The sequence below is a fragment of the Clinocottus analis genome, unplaced genomic scaffold (assembly GCF_023055335.1).
Source record: "Clinocottus analis isolate CAN_PGR_092001 unplaced genomic scaffold, fCliAna1.0.p SCAF_21, whole genome shotgun sequence".
Taxonomy (NCBI): Eukaryota; Metazoa; Chordata; class Actinopteri; order Perciformes; family Cottidae; genus Clinocottus; species Clinocottus analis.
The window spans coordinates 4,945,273-4,967,054 of record NW_027175943.1 but is presented as its reverse complement, the minus strand read 5'-3'; the positions used below and the strand labels follow the sequence as shown (position 1 = coordinate 4,967,054).

The 21,782-nt window shown below is 50.9% G+C and overlaps 1 protein-coding gene across 5 annotated transcripts in view; it reads right to left on the bottom strand.

Annotated features, from left to right (window-relative positions):
* Positions 1 to 21,782, bottom strand: part of pcdh7b (protocadherin 7b) — a 105,815-nt gene that overhangs the window by 51,246 nt on the left and 32,787 nt on the right. For 2 of the 5 annotated variants that reach the window (XM_068587689.1, XM_068587694.1), the window contains exon 2: positions 4,951 to 5,170. The exons of 2 other annotated variants lie outside the window; for them this stretch is intronic. In XM_068587689.1, coding sequence (XP_068443790.1) covers positions 4,951 to 5,170 — 220 coding nt within the window. The remainder of the gene's footprint in view (positions 1 to 4,950; positions 5,171 to 21,782) is intronic. One more of the 5 variants, XM_068587692.1, reaches the window with a different exon arrangement.

The window sequence follows — 21,782 nt, the reverse complement described above, 5'->3', positions numbered from 1 at the left end:
GAGTAACACACCCACACACACACACACACACACACACACACACACACATGCACATTATTAACCAGGCTAAGCAGCATTCCAGCGGGCAAAGCTTTGGAAATAGAAAGAAACAACAACAATGAAGTGATCTAGTGAGGTGCTTCACAAAGCTGGAAAATGATGCAGAGCTAAATGAGGTGTGTGTGTGTGTTTGTGTGTGTGTGTGTGTGTGTGTGTGTGTGTGTGTGTGTGTGGCTTAAGCATATTTGTTTTTTTTCTGGGCCTGAGCATGTGTGTTCATTTCTCTGTGTAAAAGTCTTCATTTCAGTGTGTGTGTGTGTGTGTGTGTGTGTTAGCACAGGCTCAGACGGTGTGTGAACACACCGACTCGCTCGCTGACAGCTGCAGTGATGTGCCACTTGTCTGTCCTACTCCATCGGGCCAGCTAGCCAACACTAAATGATGATGTTTGTAATCCAACGGCGGTAGCCCGAGATTTCTCAGCGGGAGAGGCAGGAGAGAGATAGAGCCCGGTGTGTGTGTGTGTGTGTGTGTGTGTGTGTGTGCAGGGTGGGGGGGGGGGGTGTTGTCTGGCAGCCAAAGCACAGAAACGTGGGAGGCATGCTAACGTTAGCAGCCAGTAAAACGTGCTATTACTCTCTCAGAGGCTACCATAAATTTGCACGATTCATCCGTCTTAGCAGCCGGCGTAAATGAAATCCGGCGTCAGCCCCGGCGAGATGCACTCGGTGATGTAGCGGTAAGTAAAAAAGTTGGGTAAACTAATATATAACCTCTCGGTGAGCGTCACAAGGCACAGATGAAGTGATAAAGTCCCGCTGAGCAAAGTTGAGCCGCCCCGCGCTGGCGCTCACGCGCGGACACATTAGCTTTCTCGCGTACCTGTGAGTACTCAAGCAGGTGAGGTCGAGGGTAAAAGGTTCAAATCCAACATTAGCATGTTATTTCCATAATAAAGCCGGCGCATGAGGATTCACACTGTGGATCAAATAGTGGAAATCCTGGGCAGCGTGACCTACCGCACCGAGCAGAGCAAACCGTGTAGCCGCGCTGATGCGCCGAACAATTATTACATCTTCAGCGCCTCGAGCTGTTCACATTGGCGCCGAGGTTTCATAAGAAAACACTTTGCACACCTCAGACACCTGACTCGCGATGAAAGGGCAGCGTGGAGGGATGTTATTTTGAGATGTACTTGAACTAACAGGGTAAAAAAATTGGAAGGGAAGAAAAAAAAAAAAAACCCACTGCCCCGCCCCCGGCAATGTGGAGATCAATAATAGAGCGCGAGTGTTTGACCTAGCGATAGCGGCGCACATCTGGAAGGGCTCTTCCACATCCGTAACGGCCTAATCGGGTGTTTGACTCCAAACACTCAGCGTTTATGAATATCTGATGAGCACCAGGGTATAAAGCTTATGAATAAGTGAGTGGGCCAGCTGCGCATCCAAAAGATCAAGACTTCGCGAAATGCACACGAACGTCACCGTCGGGCAACGGCGCGACGCCGCGCGGCACTCAAGGAGATTGGTTGGCATCAGAAACGACAAATTGAACTCTCCGTGCGCCGTTCGGCTGAAGAAACCCCGCGAAAATCGGTGGCGACGCAGCCGAATTCTCCGGCTTTTCCACCGTCTCGCGCTCTGCCGAAACGACGCCTGTGAAGAGGGAACTACAGAGCAGCCCTGTGTGATCGCTTGTGCGGTGTGCGTTGGGGTCAAGAATGTGTTCGTATTCCCGCGATGACCCCAGCACTCCCTGTTTGGAGACGGTTCTGGAAGAATCTGTCTTGGATGGAGAGCTTGTTGTTTTTTTCTTCTTCTTCTTCTTCTTCTTCTTCTTCTTTGACACTCCCCACGGAAAGAAGTCAACCAACAGAAAATAATAAAGTTCGAAACCTGACCTTGATGAAGGAGATGAGGAAAAGAAAACACGGTCCCTCGGTACATCTGTGCGCGGTGGAAAGGAAGTATAGGGGATGACGAGCGGGAGGCCGTGGAGTGAAAAACAGACTGTGTGTGTGTGTGTCTGGATTCGTGTTAATACGGATGCCTGCGCTCGCGCGTGTGTGTGTGTGTGTGGCTGTTGGTGTGTGTGCATTCATGTGTGTGAGACAGACGAGCAGCTGCAGCGGAGGACGATTGTTCCTGCACATTGTGCGAACATCGATCGACAACAAGCGAGTTAGAGCCGGAAAAGAGCCCTTTGTCCGCATTCGACCCCGCCACAAAGCAGCGGCCATCAAACATGATGAATCGGTAACACCGTTCACAACAAATACTCAAATCCTCAGACTTTGGTTTGCAAACTGACACTCTGGTCTCGGGAGGCGGGGGGGTCACGCTTTTCAATGGCGATGAATTGAGGCCGACCCATTTTCGACGACACGCGGACGTCGCCTTCGCCCTTTCCCTTCCTCCTTTTTCGGTCTTCCACGGGACAAAAAAAGGAATAAAACTGAGTCATGCCGACAATTACCTGTCGCTAATGACGCTAACACCAACACTGGGTGCCACAAAGCCATCTGCTAGCTCCCCCCCCCTCCTTTCCTGTTAAATCCTAAAAGGGCTAAGGTTTCACATAAAGCAGTGCTAGTGGTGTGTGTGTGTGTGTGTGTTTTTTGGCTACAACACAAGAGGGAGTGCTAATGGCTGTAGTTAGCATCCCTCAAGAGGGTGAAGCACTTTGCCAATATTTGCCCTAACCTTAGATGATTGCATTTACTTTACTCTTAGGTATTTAGCCGAGGCCCTTATCCAGAGTGACCTCGGAGAAGTGAGCGAGCAGAGGGCTCGGCGTGTCTCCTCAAGGACACTTGAACAGGAAGCATAAAGCTGCCTTTTTCTTGGGTTGAATGACGGGACCAAGACCAATTAGCTGCTCCCAGGCCACGAGGCCACCCTGCTGCTCGCCTCACGTCAAGGCCGCTAATACGAACCGAACGGAGCTCGTGCGCGGCCAGAGATGCAGCGGTTGCTTTGATGTTGTAAACAATGTGTTGAACAAAACAGGCCCAAATTCACATGAAACTCACTTGTACTAGTACGCCTTTCCATCTCCACACACACACTCACACACACACAGAGTTCAGCTGATCTCACTAAAGATAGCGAGCAGCAGCAGAGCGTGGCGTTTTCTCCTGGATACTGATCATGAAGTGACCTTGACGCTGCTGTTCCTCCAGCAAATCTCTAAAGCTCCAGTGTACTGTACAATAGCACCCGCTGAAACAGTCGAAAAGGGGAGAATTTACAACATATGTTCGCTGAGCTGAAACTGAAAATTGATCGGGATGAAATTACCACAGACTGCGGGTCAATGTGCTAATCCTAAGACATCTCACATGGGCTTTTTTTGTTGGTACTCAATGCTTCCCATTCTTCACAATAGACGCTGTTCTTTGCTTGTTCTCCAGGTGGGTTTGATTGACAGGCCGACCTCACTTCTAACTTGGACGTCTGCTCTCGGCTGTCCCCGTCCTATTACTTTTAAATGGAGGCCAAATTGAAATGAGTCTTTAGATTGGGTCTAATTCGGCCTGGAACTGGGTGCCTATTGTCTGGAAAGGGAGATTTTTAAGTATCCTCGAGGCAGCCCTATCAGCTCACATTAAAGTGGTTTAAATCCTTTTTAATCTGCATTCAGGCCGAAATTGGAGCGAGCTCACCTTTGGGCACCTTTGTAACTGCCTGTTTGACGTTCACATCTGTGCCCGACTACCTATCTGCTTTCTTGGGAGGAGGGCGGAGGTGGATGGCGGAGGTGGAGGGCGTGGGGCGTGGGGGGGGGGGGGGGGTCATTGCAAACCCATAACTAGTCGTTTAACACCTCTCTGAGGGTTGTCCGGGCTTCACCTCGTGGACACAGTGGAACGCCACATCGACTCCACTGATCTGAGATAAGTTAAGACATCATCTCCCAAACAAATCCCTCTAAAAGAAAACCGGAAAAAAGAGTGACTCCGTACGCCATTTGAATATCCTAAGCTGCAGTGGGGAAGCCTCTGCACTTAGGCTTAGCGCTCTCAAGACAGCTCCTCCTTGTTAAGCGTCGCCTCAGACTCCTACACTATGAATGGGACCATTACCTCCAACTCTCGCACACATATTTTGGTCTTGGTTGGAAACTAGCTCAGGGTGGCTGTGAGAAGGTTATGCAGTACTGTATCCAGGGACTGCCTTTACAATGGGCTTGTTTTTTTTTCCACTGCTCCCACTCACTCTCTCTAGGCTGCAGTCTTTTCACATTACAACCTCCAGAACATCAGCTCCATCTCCCAATTGGAGCAAAATAAACTCCTTCGTCGAGGCCTCCAGCCAGCACTCGTTGCAAATCATTACAGCGGTACAGCTTCTAAACAATTCAAGTGGGGTATTAACCCCCCACCGCTACTCCTCCTTTACTTCATCTCAAAGAGATCTCGAAACCAAATCTAGCCTCAGTCGAGTGGAAATCAAGGCGACGACTGAAATTCGGCGGGATTTGCAAAGAAAAGAGCTGCAGACTACAAGGAGTGAGACGGCCTGAAAGGTGTTGATCTGAAAGCATATGTCTGTTACATATATTCCCCCGTGTAGCGCCTTTGATCAAATAAGCCTGCACTCTTCTGAAACAGAACCACAGGTTTTGTAATAAATCCCTCGCATGACGAGGGGAAATCGCGGCGGCGCGCTAGCTTTCGACGAACAGCTTCTGCGTCACGCCGGCACCTGATTGGCTACACGACCAACCAGGAAGTTCCTCAAGCACTCAAAACACTTTCACAAATGTCTACTTGGTAACAAATCATAATTTCTTTTTCTTTTTTTTAAAAAGGACCGAACCTCACATGTTTTTGTGTGTTTCTCGCTACCGTCGGCCGTGCGGCTCTACGTGGATGCTCTAGGCTCTACGTGTGTGTGTTATCTGTATCTTAGCGCTTTCTAAATCTCCTTTAGTGTTTGCCCCTACCATTTTCCATGTGCTCTGCCTCACCGACACTGCCATCCGGCGTTGTCCTCTCGTAGCTGTCCTCGGGCAGGGGAAGGGCGCCCAGCCGGGGGCCCGACGAACTCTTGCTGCTGGGCGTCTCCGACTCGTCCAGGCCGCTGTCGTAGCAGCTCTGCAGCGATCCCTGCTGGTGAGGGTCCTGGGGCTGGCTCACCACCGAGAAGGTCACTCGGCGAAACGGCTACAAGAGAAACCAAACGGCCGGGGGTCACTATAAAAGGGACGGTTTTACTTTTCGTTACTTTTTATTTTTTTTGTGTGTTGTTTGAGGACAGCCGGGGGCGTTGGATCCTCTGTTTCAAAAAAAAAAAAAAGGTTTTTGGGTCAAGATGGTAGAGAAATAGGTTAGGAAAAAAAGGGGGCAAGGGGAAGGAGACTACGCTTTGGTTGGAAGGAGTCTGGAGGAGTCGTAGAAGTGTGCTGGCTAGATTTTAAAATAAATCTCCGAGCTCGCTGTGATGTCACTTCCCTGACCCTAAACACAAAAAAAAAAACCAAGACAAACAACCTAATCTGCTCTCGCACAAAAGCCAACAAAGCCCTTTTATCTCAACAAACAAGGTCATACCTTTCACACACCCTGAAAACTAGCAAAGGGGAGACATTGTCGCGGGGGGGACGCGGGAGGGCTTCACAAAGGAAGCCTTTCACGAGCCCGCTTGAAGCTCCGGGGGGGGGAGGGGCCGAGATGACGTTGGCGACTCGCTAAAGCTGCGCGCCACGTACAGTCGAGGAGCGCCCGTCTCTGCCGACTTGAGCACGTCGGCGCCGCGAGCTGCCGGGTTCGCGCCGCCGCTACGTGTCGCCCGCTCGTTGCCGACCGGTGTCCCGAGTTAAGCAGTAACCGAGCGTGTCATTGAAGCGGAGGGCCGTCTCCGGTTCCCTCGCCGCGTCTCTCGTTCCCTGTCTGAGCGTTCCTCAAAAGGTAATGGCGGATAGCGAGGGAGGAGGGGATGAAAGAGGGAGAATGGGGGCGTGGGGGGGGGGCTAGGAATGCATGATCCGGCGTGGTCATTACCAGAATAAATGGCATAACAAATGGCGAACGCCGTTCATTAATTAGTTACAAACACAGTCGGAGCTGATCTGCTCCTTCAGCCGCTCATCACTTGTACTCCCACTCGTCCTCCCTACGTCCCTCCTTGTCTCCTCGCTCCGTCAGGAGAATATTAAACAGGACGGAGGCCCATTACTCAAACATTTTTCTCTTTCTCCCTCCATCTCCTTCCATTTGTTCCCAGATTGCCTCACCCGATGAAATGAAATCTACGGTAACCGCGTCTTTTAATTTCTACATCTATCCCTTTCCCCTTTTCCTTTTTTTTTGCTTCCAGCATTTTTATCTGAGAGGCCGGAGCCAAAACATCACGTCAAGCGGCTTGTCGCGGCCGACGGGGGTGTTTGGTCTGCGGGAACGTGCGTCTATATGTTGTTGGTTTTGTTTTTGTTTTTAAAAAAAGGGTGACAAATGAAGTGACGGCACTCGGACGTGAGAGACAATCTCGGCGAGTGCGTCCAGGTCACCGTAGGAAGGTGAACCTCTTTGTTATTTTGTCATCCGGAGACACTTACTGGAAGCACTTCTGCATTCCTGCCAGGCGCACACCGTGAAAGATTATCTTTTTGATAATGAAATTTCCCACAAGCCACTGTGGAAAAAAAAGGAAAAAAAAAAAAACAGGCCTCCTTTGGCTCTGTGCGATGGTGCGTGAATTTGCATTTATTTATATATTTGCATTTATTTATATAAATATGTATCCACCCTGTTTTTCTCTGGCTGGCTGGCGAGCACAGCAATCTTGGCAATGAATCATGTTTCCATGTAATTACAATCAACACTCAACAAATGAATTGGTATAAATATTCATGCAAATTTCACTTGGATAGTCAAACATTTGTCGCATAATTAAAAATCGGGGGCCCAGAAGGAGAACGGCTCTCTATAAGTGTAATAACACTTGAAAGGACGCTAAGATATTAAACCACATTTCATCATGTTTTTGTTTGTTTGTTTGTTTTCACCCTATTTCTCCCAAACACTTGTTTGGTGCGAGGTGTGTGTGAACAAACACAACAGCTTGTGTGTGGTCGGGGGATAGAAAAAGTACTTTGTCTGGATCAGATTTACTGGAGTGCCATACTCCTTGGGAAACACGCTTTTCTAATGATACAAATTAAACGACTGTTGCCTAATGAATTGCTGGCGAGACCGAAGAAAAGAAACACTCGAGCAGGCGCGCACCGAGGGAAAATTGAGTTTGCGAGCGAGAGAAAAGGAGCTGACAGGAAAGAGAGGGTGTGGGGCGGGGGGGGAGAAAGTTAAATGAACAAATAGATTTTATTCACCTGAATTTCCCTTATTTCCACTGGAGGGAGAGTGAGATAGAAGAGGGAGAGAGGAGAGGAGAAAGAAAGGAGAAAAAAAAAAGCTAATTTGTTTGCAGACCAGAAATGGAGTTCACGCAGAGATCGCCAGAGGCTTTGGATTCGAATCTGCGGCAACCACCGTCTGCACAGCGACCTTCGCTCCCTTCATTCTGTGTCTTTTAAATAAATGAATAAAATAAAAAGTGATTCTCTCTTAGTCATTTTTTACCCTTATATATATGTGTGTGTGTGTGTGTGTGTGTGTGTGTGTGTGTGTGTGTGTGTGTGTGTGTGTGTGTGTGTGTGTGCAGGAGCCGGAAAAGAAAAATGAATTGTCCAACGTGCCGTGTGAAATCGCATATGCCTTTCTAGTTGTCAAATCCAATGTTTTTTCTCTCTCTCTCTCTCTCTCTCGCTCTCTCTCTCTCTCTTCCGAGTAATCGTAGGTAACTTTTTTTTGCGCTCGTCACATGGAAACATAAGCAAAGTGATCCGACTCGCACACACACTACATCTTGGTAGACGGCTGGGTTTTTTTTTGCTGACACCCGAAGCCACTTTAATGCGCGGGCCATGACGAGGGAGATTTTACATTGTGAGATATATAAAAACAGGCCGTGGGCGTCAAGGCGAAAGGCTTCGCCCTCGCGCTCTGACCACGCTGACCCAGAAGCTGACCCCATTTCACCAGATACTGGTCATTTCCAGACCCCGTGAGTTTGTTCAGCCTGTCTTGAGTACATGACCTTTGATGCCGGGCCCTCCATCTCCTAGCCCGACCTCCTGACCTCATGGTCCACTCAGCTGCCAATTATTCCAGCGGAGCATTCACACATACACACTGAAATGTCACGGCCAAGTCCCATTAATGTGAGCCAACTCTGTCTTTTGACTGGCTCTTGTGTGATGGGTTGTTTTTTTTTTGGGACATTTTGGAAGCTACAAAATAACAAAACATCCATACATCCATGTATAAAGTAGCTAAACCCCACGATGTGTCCAACCGAGCTTCCATTGCATGTCTTTAATTACAAGTTAGCACTAGTTTGCTTTATCTTTTCCAGATGCCGGGACCTCTTTTGCGGTGCGCCTGTGATTGAAAGCCAGCTGTGACAGCCACGGGTGATTGAGCAAATCCGTCATCCCCAAAAAATTGAACAATGCAAACAAGCCACAGGCCTACTGGGAGCTCCGGCCGAAGCTTGGCTGGGCCTGTTTCCTGGACGCTAAAGGGAAAACACATGGGCCGCCTGACTCCAGCCAATAAAAACAGGGCCGTGCCACTCCTGTCAATAATGTGTGACCCCCTTGGATTTGATTTTCATTTCCTCCCCCCCTACTCAACCGCAAACTAATAGTTGAGCCGCCGTCAGCAGCGATCTGCTCGAGCCGCAGTCCCGCCTTTTATCTCCTCGCAAACCCAACACATAGTTTAGTAGGAGAGCGTTCGGCCTTCGCGCGGCGCCTCGTACGCGTCGACACCCGGTTGAGAACACAGTCGTTACGTAAGGCCACGCAGGAGCTTTAATGTCGAGCATTTCATAAAGAATTCTCATCATCCGACCCTCCCATCAAATGCCCCAATGTCCCTCGTGGGCACGACGCCACACAACGCTGACTGTGTTCCTGCGCTACTGCCGGTCCTCGTCCACCCCGGGGCGCCTTTTGAACCCGGTCTCTCTGGATGTCTGGGTTTATAATTAAGCCCACCTTCACCAGAGCCTCTGGGTGGAGCGTAGGATAATAGAACGACGTAGGTAGGTCCGCTTGGAAAACACAGGGTGTGTAATTTCAGCTGTAAATACCTTTTGGCGGATGGCAGTGACCCACTACCGTGAACCACTGGAAGTAATTGTGGCCGGGTAGGACTTGGGGCTAAGGGGAGCAAAGACAAACTGCAGGGCTAGTGTCTTATTGCAGTCAACCGAGAGAGATGGAGGGATACAGAGAGGAGAGTAGTTAGATGGAGAGACTGATAAAGAGGCCAGTAAAACAGGGGGAGAAAGAAAAAGGGGTGGGGGGGTTCGGAGAGAGTGAGAGAATGGAGTGACACATGAGCACGGCCATGATTGCCAAAAGTGCCAGTATGTAATTAAGAAGCCGTGTTTCATTTTTAATGGGCAACCAGACTGCAACCTGCAATACGCCACCTGAGACGCGGGGACAGTGCCAAATAGCCACGGCACACCACCGGACCCAACATGCTGGCCGGGGTCTTCGATTGCCTCAACTCAATCACGGCTGCTTGCTTTGCGACAGCTCAAATGCTGCAGCACTGTGGGAATTCACAAGAAAAAAAAAAGGATCACAGGATACACTGAGGCTGAAGCTGTAAATGGGACAAATGCCCTCGAGGTGAACGTCTGACTGGAAATCAATTGGAATCTGATCCGGGTGGATTCAGGTTCTGTTTGGGTGCTGTACTGCTGCACTTAATTACTATGCTAAGCTAAGCTAAGCACAGAACGCCGCCGCCCGGCATCAGTAGTCGATAACAAAGAGGCCGGACGCGGTCGGTCTCTCAGGTGTGTTTGTGATGAGGGGGATTTCCAAGAAGGGGTTGTTTTTTTTTCTGTCAGGGCCGAGTAAGTTGTGGGAATTCTGGCTGCAGCTTTGTTAGCGCAGCCGCCTGCAACGTCTCAGGTATCATGTTCGAGCCTGGCTGAGCCCGGTCAGGCTCCAGCGCTCCTCTTAACTTCTTCCTCCGTCTTCTTCAAGCTTCACTCCTCCTGCCCGCATTCCTCCCAGGTCATTCAGGAAGAAGAGGAGGAACAGGGGTGACATTTCTAAAGAAAACCTAAGACTCCGGGAGGAAAGCGGAGCGGAAAAAACAAAGCCTAGGTAAAAAAAAAAAAAAAAGGCCCTCGCAAGTTCAATGTTTGATTTTCCAACGTTATCTTCCGAGCCAACAAAGATGCAAAGAGGTTTTTTTTGTACTTCCTTTTTTCTATTCTCGTCTGCTGTATAAAAAAAAAAGAAGTCCTTTTTAGGAAAACCACTCTCACTCCAGCTGCCCATTCCTCAGCTTCACTTTGCCCACAATGGAGGCTTGCAACATAATAATACATTACAATGACAGATTCAAATGCCAATCTTTAATTTAAAAAATCACGTCAGGGAGCTGCGAGGTCGCACAACCCACAAGGGTCCAAAGCGTGATAATAACATTTCATATCATACTTTCATTACAGGAGGTGCACACATATGGGCGACACAGCACACATCCCCGTTAAGAGTTGACGATGCTATTAGCACTCTCTTATCTATCTTTGAAAGCGTGAGTGAGTGTTTTTTTTTCCTCCACGCTTCCCTTTTAGCATGTGGTCGTTTTATGACCTGGCCGCACACCGACCAATCGAATGTCCCCCAGAGCTTATCGACTGGCGTTCTCTTTACTGACCCTTTATTGCAGTCTTTGGCAGATGAAATAGCTGTATAACTATATGTGCACCAGTAAGAAAAGACTATTCAATGAATACAAATAGACTGCAGGGAAGCAGAAACATGGACTCCCTCATGCTTCCGACTATTGTGTGTTTGGGGTTGTGCCATGAAAAGTTGTTGCTAGGCATAAATTGTCCTCTAAAAGAACTCGAGAGAGATGAGTTCTTAGCCGCAGAGCCTCGGGAGCCACTTTGGATGGAGGAAAGGGAAGTGGGAATTGTAAGAAGGAGGAAAAAGATGCGGAAGTTGGAGAGACGAGGAAAGCAAAAATCAAAGGGGAGGAAACAACAAAATGGCTGCTCTTTCCATCCCGAGCGTTTTTCTTTTTTCCTTAATCCACATCCCTTTTCTTGTCGTTTCTTTCCCTTTTCCCAGTGTGTTTGGGATGCCTTTGGAAGAGCGCCACTGCTCGCGGTACTATTAGCATGCACCCCGTGTGTACAGCCGGAGAGACGGACCAGCAGGAAGGAAGAACAAAAAAAATGGAGAGGAAAAAGAAAAAGCACATGGTTACTTCCTTAAAGTCTGGGCTAAACTTTTAATTGCTCTTCAAGTGGCGGATTAGGCCATTGGTGTAACAGAGATACTATTCAGGGGGGGGGGGGGGGTGCCTTTAAAGATCTTCAGAAGCTTAGCCCAACCCCTGACCTGCTCTGAATGGCGAAGAAGACGTGCGTTGTTGTTTTTTTTTTCCCTCGCTTGATGGGGGATGTTGAGTGGCGGTGGATTAGCTTCAAGCTGACAAATTACAGCCTTTTGTGGGCTTCTGCTGCTTTTCCGCCGGGCCGCAGGATGAACCATCCCACCGAGCCCCCGTGTCACGTCGCCGGTGGCGTGACGCAAAAAGTCATTGTCATTGTCCACCGAACAGCTAACGTATCTGTGTTCACGCCGCGGTGCTGTTCTTCTTCTTTCTTTTTTTTTTAACTGGCGGATGTTCCACGGGAGCTTCAGTCGCGTCCGTCAGCCGCGAATTATGTTGCACACCGTCTCATAATGAATGGATGAGGGCCTTCTCCTGTGTCGCCATGTTAGAGCCGCCGCCGCCGCTAACACAGACGCCGGCGACGAGTGTCAACCACACCCCCCCCCCTCCCCCCCTCTCCCCTCCCTCTGACACCGCGGTGTTGCTTACATAGAGGCGGCCTGCAAAGTCTTGAGATCAGCCTTTTCCTACTTTTGGGGAATGCAGCTCTTGTTTACACGCCGACACCTACATGACGCTCACCAGGAGGAGAGAAAAAAACGCTCCCTGGGCATTCAAACATCGCACGTGTGTGTGTGTGTGTGTGTGTGTGTGTGTCAAGTCTTTGGCATTGTCATGTCATTTCACATGTCAACCTGTGACATGTGACTAGTTCTGGCATGACATGGGAGGTTGGGTAGGGAGGGAGGGGGGGGGTGGCTAGGTGGAGCATGTGGGGATTTATCACAGCCGTGGCAGCGCTGCATCTGACCATCGGCCTACTACTGTCAGTTTGTGAGGCGCCCGGGGCCCGCCGCTAACGCTAGCTTGTTGTGACACAGGTCTGGGTGTCAGCAGAAAAACATGACACGACGTCAGCGGAGCCAAACGCGGCCAAATGCCAGAGCCGAGCGCTCCGCCGCCACGGATATGAGAAGCAGCGGCGTGCTTGTTCCCCCCCCGCCCCCCACCCCCACACTCTCCTACCTGTCCCGCGCGAGCGCAGATGGGAGATTTAGAAGCCTTCAAATGCTATATCTAAAGAAAATGAATGTCAACGCGGGGGGAGTGGGAGAAAGAAAGAAGGCGGCGATTAGGATCTACAGGGATAGACAGATTTGTGGCGAGGAGTATGAAGAAAGGAAGAAGAAAAAAGACGGAGATAAGGGACGGAGAAAGATAAATGATTCTTTATTTACCATCCCGAGTCACTGATGACAGATAACCTGCGTTTAGGAGATCAGGGCCGCCATCCAAACAGGCAAAAGAGAGAGGAGAGAGATGGATTGGCGGTGGTTAGAGAGCATATCCAGCTTATCCGCTAATGAGGCGTTCCATTTGAGTTTGATCATGCAGGCATGTATCATTCAAGGTGGATAAGTAGTGTGTGTGTGTGTGTGTGTGTGTGTGCGCTCACGTCATCTGAAGAATCAGCCACTCTCCCCTCATTTCATCTGCGTGTTAAAGCCACCAGGTGGCGCGCGACCTGTGCCAACTTTTTTCCTGCGCGCCGATCACACCCCTCACACCTCTCACGCGCACCTCCCCTTCAAAAAAAAAAACCAGATCCCGAGCGCCACCTGTTCCCCGACGACAGGAGCGCGCGAGACAATTACGATCCGGACAATTATGAGCGACAATTATTACAGAGGAGTAATTAAACCCCGATGCCGGGGTAAATAAACTGCCGGTGAGAGAGAGGGGGGGAGAGAGGGGACGGAGGCGGATGGGGGAGAAAAGCCCGAGGCGATGGAGCGGAGGAATGAGCGAAGAGCAGCGGGAGAGGAGAGGGATGGAAAAAGGAGAGACGTGTGCCGTCGCTAGCGAGCCGCGCGCCGCCGCAACACGAGGATTACGAGGAATGGAACCGGGCCGCACACACTTCCTCGCACATTTAACGGCCCTCGAAACTTGGCGTGGGAGATGTCTCCCCCTCCTCCCTCCCTCCCTTCCCCGTCTTCCCGCATTTCTTCCCGTCATGTTCCTCGTCCCTCCATCCTCGTCCATCATCGGCCCTTATCCCCCCTCCCCCACGTCTCTCTCCCCCGTATCTCCAGTCCCTGTCACTCCCTGCCCACCTCGCTATCTCTGTCGAGATCACGCAAGGTCAAACCTCGCCGACGTTTGATGGATGAAAATGGAATTAAGATGAAAGCACACTTTCAGATAATGAAGATGTGCGGCGGGAGATTAGGAAGCCGGGGATGCTGCCGAGGTGCCGACCAAATTAATATTGAAATTTATGTGTGTTTGGCTCAGGCCCAGACAATCCCCATGTGTTATTTTCACCAGGGGGCCAAAGTGGAAAACATAACAAAAATTTTAATAGCATTTGAGCGAGAGGGAGGGTGGGGGGGGGGGGAGTGGGAAGGCAATGCCTTTCTCTCTTTTTTCAGCCGACTCTTCATTCCTGACGCAGGAATGTAAAATGAAGTATCTGAAGTGCTGGATGCAGCCGTTAAGGAGCAGAGGAGGGATCGTGTTGGGAGCAATGAACACGCACACCTGTGAGGCTTTGTGTGTGTGTGTGTGTGTGTGTGTGTGTGGCGCACAAAGATCAACTCCCTTGAATGTATGTATGAACCACGTTTGCATGCGTACATTTGCCCATTCAGATAGCGACATTGACTGTTGTATGCTTTACAAAAAGGTGACAATGCAATCTTCCACATCTCAGCATCTCGAAAAAGAGCAGTGTGTGTGTGTGTGTGTGTGTGTGCGTGTGTGTTACAGGAGATAGGCGAAAGCGATAAGGCCCCCGTGCCTCAGAAGGCATCAAATACAGTCTATCAACGCTCGGTATCGCTGCCTGATGACGGCGATACGAACACTAATCCGCATGTAAAATAGTCCCTTTCCTCCTCCGAGGCACTTCTCGGAGTGCACTTAGCGAACGGCGTCTCTCCTCTCCGATGCCTTCCCCCTCACTCCCTTCCTCTTTGACACTGTATCCAGAGAACTTGGAAACAAAAAAAAAAACAAAAACAAAACAAGCGGATCCACACCGTGCTCTTAAGGTCTCATTTTTCTGGCTCCAGCCCGATTAGATCTCATTACTCAGCTGTTGACACGGCGGCCATTTTGGGGCAGCTAATGGGATATTTGATAATGGCGTCAGGTTGTTTTGGTCCCTCCTGTCACAAGCTCTCCGGCACTCTCGCTCGCAGCGGCACTTAGTTAAAGGGGGGGGGGGGGGGCGCAGGAGTGTCGAAAATCGCAATTATCTTGTTTGCTCCCGCTGGTATTTTTGCCAAGGAAGTTAAAATCATAAAGGAAAAAAACTACAAAAGAAGCGTGTGCGTGGTTCTGCTTGGCTGCAAGCTGTTCCCCCTTATTGAAGAAGAAGGAGCGGGAAAACCGCGGTCGGGTTACACGGGAGATCACCAACAACGGAGCTCTTTGTTACGAGTAAACAGGCGGAATGCGGAAAAATATGACCTCTGTAATCAAAGGTCACGGAGGTCAAACGGGCACGATTACTGGACACCTGCGCCTGAGCCCGGCACCAGTGTACCAATGTAACCCCGTGGCATCAATGCCCAACTAAAATCTTCATCATGTGTGTGCGCGTGCGTGCGTGTGTGTGCGCGTGTTTGCGTTTCACCGATCACCTTACGAGCAGCTGGTATCCTGGGAATAAAGGACTCGTCAGAGACACGGCCAGCGGAGGAGGAAGATGACGGCGAGTGGGACAATGGCGGCGGTGTGCGCGGTTTTGCAGATGGAACGGATCTTGTGTCTCGGACGCACCCCCCCCACCCCCCCTCCTTCATCCTGGTGCAGGTGAAAGCACCTCCACTGTAAGACGACCCCTCCCCCCCCCCACCCCCTCCTTAACCCCGCCTCCCTTCCTCCTCTTCTCTGTACTTCTAATCAAGAGAAGGACAGAAATGAGAGGACAGGGAGCTTTGAGGGGGAACAGAGAAAATAATGGCCGCTATTGAGGTAACTTAAGCTAGCGGTGAAATTGCCGAGTGTGGACACATCACACACGCACACACACACACACACACACACACACACACACAGTGTCCGCACTGACAGCGAACCCGTTGTGCTCTCTGACTCCATGGAGGAGCTGCTGGTGGTGGAGCTGCCGGTGAGAGGAGGTCAATGACTCTGAGATGATTATTGATTTGAAGTGACATCGGCGCGGCAGATAAAAAGTGACGTGCGGCCCGAAGGCGGGCGCGGTGCATCACACGCGGGGGCGTCATCAAGGATCCATGACGCCGGATCAATAGGGAGGCACGGAAGTCGGGCCGGCGATATGTGCGTGTGTGCTCGGGAAAGAGGCTTCCCCGCGTCCTTGTTGATTTTCCCGGGAGAACATAAGAGGGATGCGGATCTCTGTGTCACACACCTCTCTCTCTCTCTCTCTCTCCCTCTCTTTCACTTTCTCTCTCTCTCTCTCTCTCTCCCTGCCTGTGTCACTCAGCCACAACAGAACCGCTTGAAAACGCACAACGACGGAGAAAAAAAAAAAAAAAGACCAAAAAAAAAAAAAGGCCGACATCAAAACTCCAGGCCAGAATCGGGGCTGTCGCATAAAAAGGCAAAAAACATCCATTTCATTTGAGCGGGTATTACATTGCCATTTCCTTTTCTCTTTGATCCCAGAACAATGCGCCGGATTCGCCTCAGAGCGAGCGGCCTCTCAAACCACACCGAGCCGCTGCCGAACAGGTCGTTTTTTTTGTTGTCCTCCCCGGCCCGCGGAGCGACGGCAGCATCATCTCCAACCGCCGCGATAATGACGGCCCTCGTTTTAACCCCCTGGGGTGAATTTAAGAGGTGAAGGTCGTGAAAGCTCCGGCTCCAAAACAATCATCCCATCTCTAAATAACAAGAAGAGGAAGGGAGGAAGAGAAGAAAAGAAAAGCAGCCGCTTCGGCCCGTATTTCTACGCTAACACGAAAATTGGGTGTGTTTTATTTATCTGCAGTGCAGACCACATTATTATGAATTTGGGGCATTGGAGGAGAAGTTATTTAGAAGGCTAGAGTTTCTGTGATCCCTCATGTATTTGCTTTGCCCCCCCCCCCCCCCCCCCCTTTGCTCTCCGCCAGCCCTCCCACCGCCCCCGTCGCTGCGCCTCTGGTCCTCTTCTTCGGCCAGAATGGAAAAAAAAAAAAAAAAAAAGAAGAAGCAGGTCAGGCGTGGATGACAACTCAATAAGCTAACGGAGCGGAGGCCGTCGTTGTTAGCATGCGGCGCCACTGTGAGGCAAACTGTGTCTGGGAATATGATTTCAGGTGGTACAAATGTGCCTTTGTAGTCCTCCTAGCCGCTGACACGCACTCTCGAGGGAGCGGGGATTGAAGAGCGTCGGGTGTGAGTGAGGTGGCTGGCCTTCATTTTTGGCCCCCCTCCCAAGATGCATCTGCCGAGCCTTGCTGGTACTCCGGTGGTGGTAAAATCACGCCGCGGCGTCTGAGGGCAGTTGCAGCAGCTCACACACGCACGCACGCACGCACGCACGTTTACGGCGAATGGCGTGCATTTCTTGCCTCAGTACATGGTCCTACATGCCGATGCTGGTGGTGTTTTAAAGTGGAATCACTGCATTGGAGTGGTTTCCCCTCCAAAAGGCCCGTGACAGGTACCGGCCCCCATCCAGATGTCATCATCACCATGAGTGGGTTTTTTTGTTGTTTTTTTTTTCCCCCAGTGCCGACACAACTTTTTTTTTATTTCTCATGAAAAATCTGTCAGGAATATTAGCCGCCGGGTCCGTCCACCGCCCTCCATCCACGGCCTTGATTCCCGCGTCTCTCGCTCCGCTCATCTCCACGCCGCGCGGTCCAGGCGTGATACTGACAAGGTGCAGGGGAAGACGGACCAGCAGAGGAGGTGAGCGGTGTTATATGTGTATGTTTCACCTAGAAGCGCGGAGGAAGTTCCTTCACACACACATGCCTCAGCACACGCATGAATAAAGGTCGCTGTCATCTCTCTCTCTTTCTCTTTCTCTCGGCTAATGAGTTCCATTTCATTCCCACATTCCTGTACACCACCCCTTCAACCTCAGCGGTGTTGAGCTTCAATGCCACCTCTCTCTCTCTCTCTCTCTCTCTCTCTCTCTCTCTCTCTCTCTCTCTCTCTCTCTCTCTCTCTCTCTCCCCAAGTACAACCCAGTGCAGCCGATCTCCGTCGAGTCCCGCAATCTCGTTAATATTTCATCAAGTGGGGAATTTTCACATCTGTAGGTCACATTCTGGGCCTTGGCAATTAGAAACTCAAACAGCGACCTGGCTTGCTTCTTTTAATTCTCCTTCTTCTTCTCCTTCTTCTTCTCCTTCTTCTTCTTCTTCTCGCCCTTCTGCGGGCCCCTTTTTTCTTTTTTTCTTTTCAAAGGGAATTGACAAGTTGAAATTAATTTGCGCCCGAGCCGAAGTCCTTATAGCACAAATCGCCGTGAGTGGCCGAGAGCAGGCGGAGGAGGAGGAGGAGGAGGAGGAGGAGGAGGAGGAGGACGGGTGTGGGGATGGTAAGAAGGGAAGGAGGAAGGGAGGGAGTGAGGGAAGGAAGGGGTGGAGGTTGATCCGAGATAGATGGAGAGATGGAGAGAGAGAGAGAGAGAGAGAGAGCGCGCAGAGACCACCCGAATCCACATGAATAAAATAGCGTTCCGGGTTGCAAAGCGCCGCGCAGCTAAACGAGAAGCGGCCGCAGTCGTCTTCCCGGCTACAGACTCTCTTTCGGTGTCGGACAAATCCCTCGATTAGGAAACTTAAGGACGTGATACTGCCTCTGTTGCCGAGGACACCGCCGACTAGGAAAACCCCCAGAGCGTCACACCGTAACGCCGTATACGCCGGCTCGTGATTTGGACAAATTAAAACGATTGTGCAGGGACGACGGCGTATTTTGTGCTCCTCTGCTTTTGTTTTTGTTTTTTTTTGCTCGCGTGTAATTAAATGGGAACTCGCTAAAGGACATCTGTGCGGGCGCATTAAGTGCGTGTTGTGCGGGACTTAATGCACGCCGGGATCTGCAGGTTTATCCGAGATGCTGCGTCTGCGCTGGATTAACAATGCCTCCTTCATTGCGAGATCTTTGATTAACCCCGCGCGCCGACGCCTCCCGGCATCAGGAGGAGCAATAGGACGCCAGCGGGGGGGGGGGAGCCGTGGGAGGGGGAGGGGGACGGTGAATGTAAAAGGGGGACCTCGCCACTCTGGATCGTTGCGTTGTTCAAATGTGCGACGCGGGCAAGAGTTGCGGGCCAATGAGCCGTTTGCTGTTTTTGTTTTCTTTCCACGAGGAAGTCAGCGCAGCGGCGCGGGGATGGATTTAAAGAGATCACTGGGCCTTTATCTGCTTAAGATGCTGAGACGACTTTACATAAACACAGAGAAGGGCTCATCATGGTTTTAGAGACCGCTAAACGAAAAACAATGCTCTCATTTCAGGCCGGTTTAATAAGTCCGACGGCGGGGGTCAACGTCGCTGATCTCGCACCAGTGGTTATTAGGTATGACCAGTGGGAGCCGTGACCCAGAATGCACTGTAATCCACGACCTTGTGAGTGTTCCTGTTTTTGCTAGCTTGCTTAGAGCTAATGCATATTGATCTGTTGTCAGGAGGGGAGGGGGGTGTGTGAGAAACGGATATGGACAGAATTCATTTTCAAAATTCCAACCCCAAAAATACAACAACAACAAAAAAAAAAACACATCACTCTGGCAACCGCAGAGTCCCCGCTGGGCTAATTTAAGCATGCAAACAAAAGAGGCAGCCGAGCAATCTGGCAAAATAAAAACCAATGCTCCCCGCCGCAGCCGGGCCAGCCGAGGCCGTCGCGCGGCGAGGTGGCTGAAATCCACCGAATCCTTTCCCCCCTGAGTTTTACCGTCTCAACGAAAAGCCGGCGATGGAGGCCGGCGAGCGGCGGCGGCGGCGGCGTGCGCCTCTCCGCGAAAGGTGCAGCCGACACGAGGGAGGGGGGAACTTTGATACGCGGCGCGTGCGATCGAGACACACCCAACCCACACGCAGCCCAGATCTGTCCATCAGCCGTGTGTTTAGCCAACCTGAAGAAAATAAATCCACCCCCCCCCCCAAAAAAAGAAATAATAAACTGCCCCAATCAACACAGAAGCCGAGGCTTGTCAGTCACACATTAGCAGCCAAGACACCACAAGGCAGAGGAGGAGATGAGGCTGAATGCTTATTAGTGGCTGTGAAATCTTAGCCCCAAAGCTTCTCTTGCATTCACAGGCTTCAGTCAGAAATGCTTTTCTTTAAGAGGATTTTTTTCTTCTTCTTCTTCTTCTTCTTCTTCTCCTGTTTTGCAGAAAACGGTACAGAGAAGGACGAGGCGGAGGGAGCGACTGCTACGTCCAAAGCGCGGATGTCTCCCACTAGCTCCGTTACTGTAAGCGTCAGGAAATAAGTTTCCGAATGCAGTATGTTCCCAGCGATGAGGAGGCTTCTTTTCATCCCACGCACTTCTTTCACTCTGGAGGAAGGCCGCTTGGCTGAGCTGACTTTGGCCATTGACTGAGAACATTCGCTGTACTTTTATTTTTTTGAAAAATATTTGAAATCCACAGCTAAAGTCAGTGAATGGAAAGTTCAACCTCCCCCCCCCCCTCGCATGGTCAGGGTATCTCAATTCTGACCCTCCGCTAGGCTCCGAAAAAAATTCAAATAGCTCCAACAGCTCGGATACAAGCCACCTCTCGCACAGGCGAAGGATCCGCAGGGAGAGCTCGCATGCGCGAGCATTCGTACATTAATCAAACAAACAAAAAAAAAGCGTACGACCACGCACACGCCCCCCAGACACACACACACACACACACACAAACAACACACAACCGGAGCTCACATCTCCGCGGCTCCGCGTTTTAAGTGGATGTGACGTTCGAACGGGCGGCCCGTTTCTCGCTCGCCGCGTCCATGTTGAAATCGCGGCGTCGCGACATATTCGTCAAACAGATGCGGCTGCCGTACACTTGCTGGGGGAGGAGGCACCACGCAGGGCTTTATGTGATTTTTCAGTAACGATGCGCAGCAGCTGTCAGTCACAGCCTGACCGAATTTTGCAGAAAAAAAAAAAAAAACACACTCCCACTCTCGGGGTCCACTCAATAGTCGACGTGAGTCACCGCTACGCGCAATTACCGCGGCGGTAGAAAGAAACACAAATGGAGGGAGAGGGGGGGGGAAAAGAAAGCGGTAAGTCAGACATGAGATCAGACTGAGGCCTCTCACATGCAGCAAGCCGGGCCGCGTCACTGCGGCGGCGGGCGGCGGGCGGCGGGAAACACGACAACATATTTTTAGATTTGTTTCACAGTCTCGGCATATGTGCTTTGGATTGGTTTCCATAAGAAGCAGAGGGGAGGCCCGTCGCCCCGCCGGCGTGTTTTCACCGCTTCTTCCCCGCCTCTCGGCGTGTATCAGCCCGAGGATTGACCATCAGTCGCGCGCCGCCGCCGCCGCCGCCGCCGCCGTCCCCGTTCAATCTGCTCGCTGTTTGATCTCGGCGCGGCGGCGCCAAAAGAATAAACAACTCTATCACAGAAGGATTTTGCATACAAGAGAAAGGCAAAGAGATACAAAGCAAACAAATAAATGTGCCAGCCCGTATGAGGAATTCTGGGCTGCGTAATTAGGCAACATTCATAATACATGACCGGAGGGAGAGAGAGCGAGGGAGGGGGGGGGGAGAGAGAGGGGGGGGGGGAGGGGAGCAGCGAAAACGAGAGAGAAGAAAGGTAGATGGGAGCTTTCGAGTGTGCAGGCAGGAGTGGTAATGCGTGATCCGCCGCCATTGATCAGCTGTGTGTGTGTGTGTGTGTGTGCGGCTATCCGCGTGTCTTTGCACCTGTGTGTGTTTGTTTGTGCGCGCGGTGTGATGGAGGCAGAGGCCCCGTGGCAGGTAGAAAATGGCCCGGGCCTTTTCATTTGACACCGCTGCGCCTTCAAACAAACTACCTAGAGGCCCCCGCCGCACACCCATAATCCATTCAAGGTAGCAAGCAATTTTCATTATTGACTGGCGAGAAACACAGGCAGAGAAGGAGAGACAGGGCGAGAGAGGGGAGAGGGAGGGGGGGGGGGGAGGAGTATAAGCGAGACGAGATGGAAAACAGAGAATAGCATGGCTGAGCGGGAGGGGAAGAGATTGGAAGTATTAAAGGAGGGAGAAGTGAAGGAGATAGCGGCGTTGTTGGCCAGGAGAACAGAAAGGTTGAGCAACGGAGAGAAAATAGATTACAAATAAAGAAGGGGAGGGGAGGGGGGGGGCTCAAGGAGGGCTCGGAAAAAAGGAGACGGATGTGAT